Source organism: Curcuma longa, chromosome 16, assembly GCF_044706935.1.
Source record: "Curcuma longa cultivar G26 ecotype Majalengka, Jawa Barat chromosome 16, ITB_CL_G26_1.1, whole genome shotgun sequence".
NCBI classification, from domain to species: Eukaryota; Viridiplantae; Streptophyta; class Magnoliopsida; order Zingiberales; family Zingiberaceae; genus Curcuma; species Curcuma longa.
In genome coordinates this window covers 6,961,377-6,971,722 of record NC_133876.1, presented here as the reverse complement: position 1 = coordinate 6,971,722, position 10,346 = coordinate 6,961,377, and the positions used below count along the sequence as shown (strand labels likewise).

At 36.7% G+C, this 10,346-nt stretch overlaps 2 protein-coding genes across 3 annotated transcripts; one reads left to right on the top strand and one right to left on the bottom strand.

Annotated features, from left to right (window-relative positions):
• The first annotated feature begins 817 nt into the window (after positions 1-817).
• On the top strand, positions 818-4,490 carry LOC141847583 (protein PHOX1-like). Of its 2 annotated transcripts, none has more exons than XM_074735638.1 (3): positions 818-1,171; positions 1,258-3,291; positions 4,131-4,490. In XM_074735638.1, exons 2-3 carry the CDS (start codon positions 1,431-1,433, stop codon positions 4,277-4,279), a joined length of 2,010 nt encoding a protein of 669 aa, XP_074591739.1. In that variant the 5' UTR covers positions 818-1,171; positions 1,258-1,430; the 3' UTR covers positions 4,280-4,490. The 2 variants fall into 2 exon arrangements, with proteins under 2 accessions (XP_074591739.1, XP_074591740.1); XM_074735639.1 differs by having other exon boundaries at positions 818-1,630; positions 1,697-3,291.
• Positions 4,491-5,391: 901 nt separating this feature from the next.
• LOC141847979 (potassium transporter 5) lies at positions 5,392-9,006 on the bottom strand. The gene is made up of 9 exons (XM_074736086.1): positions 8,845-9,006; positions 8,512-8,734; positions 7,698-7,946; positions 7,557-7,607; positions 7,190-7,450; positions 7,047-7,099; positions 6,856-6,970; positions 6,516-6,770; positions 5,392-6,389 (listed from the first exon to the last, which is right to left on the bottom strand). Exons 1-9 carry the CDS (start codon positions 9,004-9,006, stop codon positions 5,392-5,394), a joined length of 2,367 nt encoding a protein of 788 aa, XP_074592187.1.
• Positions 9,007-10,346: the final 1,340 nt, after the last annotated feature.

Below are 10,346 nucleotides of genomic sequence, written 5' to 3'. Positions count from 1 at the left end.
GCTGTCTCCATCGCCTTCTTCTAGGCCATGCCGTCGAAAGACATTAGTCGATCTCTTTGCCAGCTGCAACGCTACTGTCTTCATCGCCTTCATCTGGGCCACACCGCCACATTGATGTCGTCGTCTATTCACCATAGGAAGAAATTAGGATTTTCCTCTAGGTGAGTTGTTATCTTCCTTGTTTTAAATAATGAAAATGCCCTAAACAATATCGATTAATCTTTTTTTATAATGTATAAATTGTTTAATTTCTGAAATGCTTATATTAAGATCTTCCTTGTTAGTTTTTGAAAGAGTTGTGATCTTGCAAGTTGATTTCTGAAAAGGTTGTTATCTTTCTTGTTAATTTCTGAATGGTGGTCAATATATTATTATGTTATCTGTCTATTTGATTTAGAATATTTTTATGATTATACGGTGATACGTAAAATTTCATTTCATTTGAATTTGGTATTCTTAATAATAGAAGAAAATGACGATGATGATCATGTATATATATTCTTCAAGTTATAGATTATCAAAAATTAAAAATTGTGATGGAATTTACATTATTAAAGGAAATATTTTTGTTTTATAATCAATCTGCGTAACAAATCGGATTTAGCGGAAAGATAAATAATAATTAAAAATAAAATGATAAATAAAATTATTTAAAAAAGATTTTTATATTTTAAATAAGGATATATTGATTATTACAGTATAAATAGATAAAAGATGATAAGAGAAAAAGCATGGGAAAGTGAAAATCCTAACCACGTCAACGGTTCTATATATAGCAGAACAAATCAAGAAACCCAACAGACGCGTGCCTTTGAACGATAGGGCTAACCGTTCCCGTCCTTCATTTCGTTCCACTTGCTACTTCTTCTGCATTTCCTCGCAGCCGACAGCCCCACGAATCTTGGGAGCCGCCCGCCTTGATTCCTTCTCCCGACACCACGCAATCGCGCTGCGCTTGCGAAGAAACCTTCCCTTCCGTTCTTCTCCAAGTATTCTTGCCCTTGACGATACTTAGAGTTGAAGGATTCGACTCAAACTAGCCTGGGATTCATTCTTCATTGGTGCAGACTCGATCTTCGTGGAGGAGGAAGAGGGTTCCTCAATCGGAGCCTTCGCGGGGATAAAGTTTTCACCTTGTTCCCTTTTTCTGAAATTTCTGTGAAGCTTTTAGGTGCGGATATAGATTTTATTGATTCCTAAGGCGATTCTGGTAAATCTTATCTCCGTTAGCAATTGATGGTCGTTTTGGTTGATTAGAGAAGGAAAGGTGGAATCTTTGCCGCAGGATTGGGATTCTGTAGCTCCTTGATTATTTAGAACCCTCTCCTTTCGCCTGAGTTTACAAAGCGCAAGGAGAAATCCACTTCAAGGCAAAAGTTTTCTTTCCTCTTTCTTAGAAAAGAAGAAAAGATTCTACTTGACAAGTGGAAATGGGTAAGCCTACTGCAAAGAAAACCAAGAATTCAGGAAGTAAAACTACTGATCCCAAATCGAAGCATAACAAATCTAGTGAGCTCAGTCCTAGAGTCTTCCATGAAGACAATGCAGTCTTTGTGGATATGGCGAAAGATCTGAAAGAGGAGGGCAACAAATTATTCCATGCAAGGGACTATGAAGGAGCTCTAGTCAAGTATGAAAATGCTATTAAGTTGCTTCCAAAAAACCATAATGACGAAGTGTATCTCCACTATAACAGGGCTGCTTGTTATATGCAGCTTATCCCAGCGGACTATCCCCGAGCAATTATGGAGTGCAATCTAGCTCTCGAGGCATCACCAAAGCACACCAAAGCGCTACTTAGAAAGGCTAGGTGCCATGAGACCTTGAATCAGTTGGAATTAGCATGTAAAGATATTGAGCTTGCTTTGAGTTGGGAACCAAATAATCAGATTGCATTGGGCTTATCTCAAAGGGTAAAGAAAGCAATAGAGACAAACAGTACCATGTTGGATGGTAATGCAGTTCTTTCACCTCCAGATGTTGTAGTAGTCAGTTCAAAGAAGAATAGGAAGAAGAGTCGAAAAGCACAGAAGGCATCTGAGGAAATGAAGCACACTGAAATGCAGGAAAAACCTGTGAAAGGAGTGAAGTTAGTGTTTGGGGATGACATAAGATGGGTCCAAATACCTGCTAATTGTAGTTTGTTGCATCTGAGAGAGACTGTAGGTAAAAAGTTTCCAAACCTGAAGGCCGTCCTTATCAAGTACAAGGACAAGGAGGGTGACTTGGTGACAATCACAGCTTCTGAAGAGCTCAGGTGGGCTGAAGAATCTGCAGACCCTCAGGGTTCAGTAAGGCTGTATCTCACACAAGTTAGTCCTGAGCATGAGCCTTGGCTGGAGGATGCTGATTCTAGTTCTTCTTTGAGAGGTTATGGAAGGAATCATAATATTTCAGAAAATGGAAGCATGAAGAACGAGGAAGTGAAAACCTTGCCTAGTTTTATTGATGACTGGATTGTGCAATTTGCTCACTTGTTTAAGAATCAACTGGGTCTTAGTTCCGATGCATATCTCAACCTTCACGAGCTTGGTATGAAAATGTCTTATGAAGCCATAGAAGATACTGTCACCACTGAAGAAGCACAGGAAATTTTTAAAATTGCTGAGGGGAAATTTCAGGAAATGGTTGCGCTTGCCTTGTTCAATTGGGGAAATGTTCATATATGTCGAGCAAGGAAAAGGTTGTTCTTGTCAGAAGATGCTTCCAAGGAATCAATGCTAGAAAGGGTTAAAGATGCATACAAGTGGGCAAAGTCTGAATATACTAAGGCTGGAAAGAGATATGAAGAATCCTTAAAAATTAAACCTGACTTCTATGAAGGTCTTATTGCACTTGCTCAGCAACAGTTTGAGCAAGCAAGGCTTTCTTGGTATTATTCAATTGGAAGCGACATTGAACCAGACAATTGGTCTTCAGCAGAAATATTTGATTTATTTAATGATGCAGAGGATAACATGGAGAAGGGTGTGATAATGTGGGAGAAGATGAAAGAACAGCAATTAGTGGACCAAGGAAAAAGCCTTTTGGAGAGGATGGGCCTGGATGGTTATTTCAGAGAGCTCTCAGTGGATGAAGCAAAGGACCAGGCTTCTAAGATGAGATCTCAGATAAACATACTATGGGGTACTATCCTCTATGAGCGATCTGTTGTGGAATTCAAAATGGGACTTCCCACTTGGGAAGAATATCTCATGGCAGCGGTGGAAAAATTTGAACTTGCAGGAATTCCCTCCAGAGATATCACTGTTACTGTAAAAAACCACTATGCCAACAGTAGTGCTCAAGAAGGTAAAAATATGTTTCCTGTTAACTTCATGCATCCTTTACATTTTCCTTAATCAAGTACAGTAAACATATATACCTTTTACAATATAATATTCTATCATTACACAAAGGAAACCCATTTATGCAAACTTCCTCAAGCTTGGGTTGTTGGTTCATACTTATGTTATCTATATTTTCTTTACAGAATTCCTAACATCCTTTATTTTTCTCTTGAAACACAGTATTTTTAAATTTATTTGGAAGGCTGTTTATCTATCATCATTACCAAGCTGTGTTAGTTCCAACTGTTTAGTTAAATCTAATCAATTTATCTTGTTTAAATATGTAGCTTATTGATCATCTTTTAACATACTCATACGATCTTAACCAATATTATTTCTTTTTTCATATGATGTGGCTACATGTTTGAAAGGATTGTTTAATTTCAGTTTGAACTCTATTATCTGCTTTTCAGCTCCGACCAAGTTCTCTTCATGCTGCAATTCATTCATCTAGATGTTGTTAAAGTTGTTTGGCTAATCACCTATCCCAAAAGGTTAATCTGTCAGCAAAGGCTCCAATTTGCATATTTGTACTTCTGCTATCCCGACATGTGCGGGTGGGGTTATTGAATTTTATTGGTTGAAATCTAATACATACAAGATTGAATTTGTTAAAGTTTGGGTCTTAGTTTGATGCATGTCTAACCATTTCTATATTTAAAGACACCTTGATGACAAAAGACATGTGTATTATTGTGAGCTAAAAATACTCGTCAAGCACTTAAAAATGTCATCTAGACGCCCTGTTTACATGCTTTCTATGCTATTGTTAAAGTTACTGAGTTGCTTTTTGGTTTCCAGGTCTGGCCTTCAAGATTGATGAGATAGTTCAGGCATGGAACGATATGTATGATGCTAAAAAATGGATGACTGATGTCCCTTCTTTTCGGCTTGAACCATTGTTGCGACGAAGAATTCCTAATGGGCATCATATGCTGGCAAGTGCATGATACTTGTTTACCAGAAGCAATCAGAATTTGTGAGTGTTGATGACAATAATCAATTCCCAAGTCTCTTCTTTTAACTCTATTGTCTGTGGGGAACATAAGTATATATATATTTCTTGTTCTGTAGCTTTATATTTTGATTGGTTATAGATCATTTTTTAGTGTATTTATGGATTACAAACTCATAACTTGCTGCTACCATTTGAACTCTTCTTTTCACATGTTGTCTATCAAAATTTTCCATCGATATTTCTATATTTGGCTTACTCTTTTCAGTTGTAAAATACCAAGCAACTTCTTAGTTTTGTGTGATTCACCTTCTCACATCTATTATGTGTTTGGTAAGAAGGAATAAGACCTGTACTGAAATTGTCATTCCATATTTAACTCAATTCCTTGTTTAGATGTATAATTTGAGTGGGAATGACAATTCCATTCTAGGGAGTAGAATATGTTTTGAAGATTTGTTCATATAAGAAAGCAATCGAGGTGGGGATCTAATTAAAAAAGGGTGAATAGGCGATATTGTTACTAAAGAAGAAGAATCATATGAAACCCTCATCTCGGCACAGTCATAGATGCCTGACACAAGACAACCTTATCCTCATCCTACTACTCTTGAACTTTCATTACCCTTCAATCTCAACTGTTGTTGTTGTTCACCGTATGCATTAGCCTGACCACCAACAATATGTATGTAGTATTCCAAAAATTTGCAAAAGGGAATGAGCCACAAAATGAAAAAGATGTCGAAGGAAACTTTTCTTCGTCATACAAAGTGATGCAAAAGAAAGTGTCACCCACAAAATCAAAAGAAGCCAAACAATCCTTATTTCATTGAATAAATAGCAAACCAAATTCTTAAGTTTCATAGTGAATCACAAACACAAAAGCTTTGTACCCTATTCTTCTGTAAGGATAGTGAATAAACTCGAACACGAACATCAAACTAGCCTTTCAGATTAAATGGTTTGGCTCTGCAAAGTCATCTGTTGCTGAAGAAATTAACAAGTCACCTCCACATATTGTCACCATGAGGCAACTTAATTATCTTATCATATGAAGTTTTAGCGACAAATCGTATAATTAATCAAACTTCCAAGAAGATGTGTAACTTATATTTCATATGTCATTCCCACCTTGAGCACCTGATTCCTAGGAACTGAAAGTGATTTCTCCCCCTGCCTGAAGTTTTTCCTCAAGAAATCATACAAATAGTTGACAACTGCTATCTTCAAGGGAGAGGAATTGTCTTCAGCCACAACCTGTGTTTCACCTAGTAGGTACACCACCCCCTTCATTTTCTCTTCCTCAATGGCTTTCATTTCCTCTTCAATGTTGAAGCTATCCGACAAGTTACTATCGGCAGCAGGCTGTATTAGTTCATTAGAAGTACTGAGTGTCTCTTCGATGTTCACTGTGGAAGGCTTCACCCTCTCGACGACACTCTCATTGCCATGCACAGTATCACCATGCATGGCAGCTGCATTTTCCAATCCCAAGTATTCATACTGCATGAACTTCTTCAGATATGCGACAATCAAGTTCTCAAACTCCCTTGGTTCATCCAGTGCATCATTGTATCCATACCGTGCCACACACCGAAAAATCCTACTGCTTTTTGGCTTGATCTGCCTGAAAATAAAGCGTTCTTCCAATTCCACTCTACTGATTGGTAACCGCTTGATGGAGACAAATATGAGAACTGAATGGATGGATGGTATTTTCTCGATGAAATGAGGAAATATGGGTGGTATGCCTTGTACTAGCTCGGAGTAAAAGAGACCAAGGCCGGGTATCCTTTGCACCTTGCCTTTCTGAATTATATCCTTTACATAGTTGCTTGTGACTCTGTTGTTAAGTTCATATCGGTATTTCTTCACTTGAACATAGTGCCATATAGCCATGATCATCATCAAGACCAGTGAGAAAACCAAGGGTAAAAATCCACCTTCCCTGAACTTGTATAGAACTGAAGATAGATACACTAACTCTGCACCACCAAACACTCCGACGAACAAGACTACCCACAACATCCTTGTTTTCCATATAACAAGCATTACGATTGTCACCAAGCATGTTGTGATCGTCATCACAAAGACCACAGCAATTCCTTCACACCAAAATGTAGCTACTTAAATAGATGTTTTAGCTAATTGTTTTGTAATGTTCATATATCATTGATATATATAAATGTTCTTATCCTATAGTTTGTAACTAGTTGGACCTTCATACATACCGTAAGCATTCCCGATCTTTGCAGTAGTCTTAAAGAGGAGGGTGACAAAAACACATAAGAACATCAAGATGTAGTTAATCTCTGGGATATACACTTGCCCCTCATACTTGATAGAAGTATGGTAGACTTTAACCCTAGGGAAGCATCCAAGGTTTTGAGACTGTGATACAATTGCAAACGCACCAGATATCATAGCTTGGCTTGCAATGATCGCCGCAGAGATAGCGACGATAAATGTTGGCCAAAATAGTGGGCCTAAAACAAGTTCAATCTTTGTATTATGATTTAGTTATGGAGGAAGAACAATTATGTACTTTGTTAAGTTGCAATTCACAGTCACCTGGAATTGATTTGTAGAAAGTGTCGCCGACATTATCACCATGTTTCGTAAGATATGAAGCTTGCCCAATGTAAGCAAATGATACTGCTGGGAGCAAAACACAACTGAAGCCTATCTGTATAATTTAGCACCAATGAACAATTATCAAAATCTGATATGAAAAGATGGTTAGCTGAAAGTAGAGAGTATACCTGAATTGCTCTAACATTGAAGTGACCTAAATCCGCAAACATAGCTTCGGTACCTATTCCGAAACGAGGCTGAAGATATTACTGATGAAGAATTGACACTAATGAGCATGTGCAAACTAAAAAAAAAAAAAGTTATGGATCACCTGTGATGCAGAGGACAATCCCTCCCAGAGATATCCAACCTTGTTTTCCATTTCTTTGAAAATAGTCAACTATGTATTTAGGATTGAATGCACGAAGAACTCCCACATCATACTTGAATAAGTTATACAGTCCGATGCCACCGATTAGTAGAAACCATGTAAGAACTATAGGTGCAAAAGAATAGCCAACTTTGTCTGTGCCAAATCTTTGTATAGCAAATAGAAGAACAAGTATCCCAGCTGAAATAAAAGAGATTGTACCTATAAAAGAAGGATCAAAAGAAGGGTTATTTGGTTATCAAAAGAAGCTTGAATTGAAAATTTCTATGTTAATTATTGTTTTACTTGTCTAACTAATGGCACTTACTATCATCAAGAGAAGGTGCTTTCTCCTTGATTCCATCAACTGCAGATATAACTGAGGAACAAAGTAAGTAAAGTCAATCGCTCGTCTAGTCTCGACTATTAGCTAACTTTTCATTGATTAACAAGGTAATAAAATGGGTACCTGAGATGCAGGGAGTTAGAACACCATCACCAATGACCATTGATGTTCCTAGAATTGTAACTAGGAAGATAGCAATCTTGGCGATGTTGTTATTCTCTAGCTTCTCTTTGATCCATTCAGCCCTCTTCAGTCGATTGGACACCGATTCCAGTCGGTAGTTTGAAACCTTGGCATCCTCATCTTGTTGATTTGGGATCATGCTCACCTTAATATATCGAGATATCAACGAATAAAGTGCAAATGTTCCCCCTAGAAAACAAAAACTTATATATATCATCAAAATGAAAATCCACAACAAGGTCAAAAGTTTTAACTTTTAACTGATGATGATTAATTAATAAAAAAACTATCAATATTAAAAATTTAATCCTGATCAATTCAAATCATATAGAGGGCTCGATCTCTATCTTTAGAAGTCTATTATCAATAATTTTATTAATTAATGGGCACCCATAAAGTGGATCCTTGACTAATCATATTTTTAATATAACATTGTACTTGTCTTTTATTTACAAGTTTTAAAAAAAAAAAATTGATTTGATTCAACAATCTCCAAGACATGATTTGTAGAAGAAGAGTAAATAAATTAACTTTCATTTTTTCATATTATTTTCAATTAATAACTATAACAAATATGTACAAACAAATAAAAAAATAAATAAGAAATTAAAAAAATAAAAAAAGACTTAATTAATCATAATAACATAAGATAAAAACTCAATTGTATAGAAGAATCTATATTATGATCTCATCTAATGAGATAAAACTTGATTGTTGTTGTATTATTTTCAATCAACAATATATGCACACTCACCATCACCATTGTCGTTGGCCCAGAGGACCACGAAGACGTACTTGAGAAGAGGGAGGAGAATGATGGTGTAGATGATGAGGGAGAGGGCACCGAGGAGATCATCATCGTGTTGGATTCCATTGGGAAATGTGCTCGCGTAGACATACAAGGGTGACGTCCCAATGTCACCGTACACCACTCCGATGCTTTGGAATGCCAAGTGCAACGTTCGGCTCCAACTCTCCTGTATGTAATAACTCATAAGTTAAAGAGGTCAAGATGTAGACGAGGAGGATAAACATCTTGACATTTTTAAATTGGGTTGAGTTTAATTCCTTTTGGACTTCAACATACATGAGTAGTGAAAGTGTGCTCAGGTGGGATTTTCCCTGCCTCAAAAGGCAACGAATCCGTGCGGACCAACCGTCGTTGTACGGGGGAGGACATTTGTACTTCATCTCTTCTTAGCTTCTCTCCGAGCTCCAAGCTTCCACCTTCATGATCATCAACAGCCATGGTGGCTCTCTCTACCTTTCCTTACCACTTCTCTTGAATCCTCTTGATCTTTTGTTGATGAATGGAGTCTTGCCTTTATATAGGAAGCACAGGGACTGCCTAAACATTTGTTTAATCACTAATAACCAAGTTTAGGTTTAATTATTTCATTATTCTTCAATTTCTAGGACTTTGGTATAGTTGATTCCTGGAATATACTGATGAGGTTTGTGAAAGGAACATTAGGGTTCATATAATGGATTAAAGAAAACAAAAAGAGAAATGTTTAAGACATTTTAATATAATTAAAGAAAACTTGAAGGCATATTTTTGATATTATGATACAAGTAAGTATCCCACTTCTTTTGTACTATTATGTAGATTTAATTCATTGTATCTTGGTCCAACTCACCATCACTAGATTTCTAGGGCAATAATGTATGCCATCAGCTTTGACATATTCTCCAATGCTAGTGGAATTGTTTTGTCTCATGCTTCACCATTCTACCATGGATCATTTTTTTCTTCTTTTTGTCAAAACAATAAGTTGGTTTTGGTCAGTAAATTATGTTGGTATTTTTTGAAATAAATTATTTTCAAAAAAGTTTTTCAAGCACATGGAGAAGAAAAAAAAAGAGGTTCAAGAATTTTTGTGGAGAAATTTAATCTCACATGTAAAATGTAAAGGGGGTGTGAGACATTTAACTTTAAATTCATATAGGTTTTAGGGTGCACTTTGTGCTTTGTACATGATAGCTAGAATCATGTGTCGATGCGTTGGGCACGATACAAAGTCCATGTGGAGCACACGAGCATATGTAGCACACACGAACATTGTTTGCACATTTTGTTCTTCACATGTGGTGCAATGTGGTACTTGGTTGGAGTATTCTACGGTCGGTACACTTTGAACTTCGTATGTGAGTCATGTTAGAATATAGGAATTAGTCACTCTCCGCCTAACTACCACATGTGATTGTCGGTCCATAGTGGGTTGTGCATGCTAATAGGTTTGATTTCAAACCCAACGAATTTGAATGAACTAGTGTTTCAAACTAGATTAATCTACATCATCCAAGTGATCCAATTATCTAGGATAAACTCGAATGAGTCCAATCTTAAGAGACAAAGTTCAATCAAATGGTAAAAACTAGTTTGTATAAGGAAGTCACTCTCCACCTTAAATTCAATTGAAAGTTGATATTGAGCAATTCATTCATCTTTTCTTTCCCTCCAATAACATCCTTCTTCACCCCTCTCAAATGAAGTTTGATCTCACTTAAGTTCTTTCTATTAATGTTTGTTGTAGAAGAGTGGAGGATCTTGTTGTATCCTAGATGAAAAACAATTGAACATTTTAA

What these genes read in the sequence shown, in the direction of transcription:
- LOC141847979 (XM_074736086.1), bottom strand. Translation starts at nt 9,006, where the DNA reads ATGGCTGTTGATGATCATGAAGGTGGAAGCTTGGAGCTCGGAGAGAAG. An exon ending in AGCACCTTCTCTTGATGATA is followed by an intron (nt 7,451 to 7,556) that starts GTAAGTGCCATT and finishes CTTCTTTTATAG; the next exon opens with GTACAATCTCTTTTATTTCA. An exon ending in AAAGATCGGGAATGCTTACG is followed by an intron (nt 6,390 to 6,515) that starts GTATGTATGAAG and finishes TTTGGTGTGAAG; the next exon opens with GAATTGCTGTGGTCTTTGTG.
- LOC141847583 (XM_074735638.1), top strand. Translation starts at nt 1,431, where the DNA reads ATGGGTAAGCCTACTGCAAAGAAAACCAAGAATTCAGGAAGTAAAACT. An exon ending in CAACAGTAGTGCTCAAGAAG is followed by an intron (nt 3,292 to 4,130) that starts GTAAAAATATGT and finishes TTTGGTTTCCAG; the next exon opens with GTCTGGCCTTCAAGATTGAT.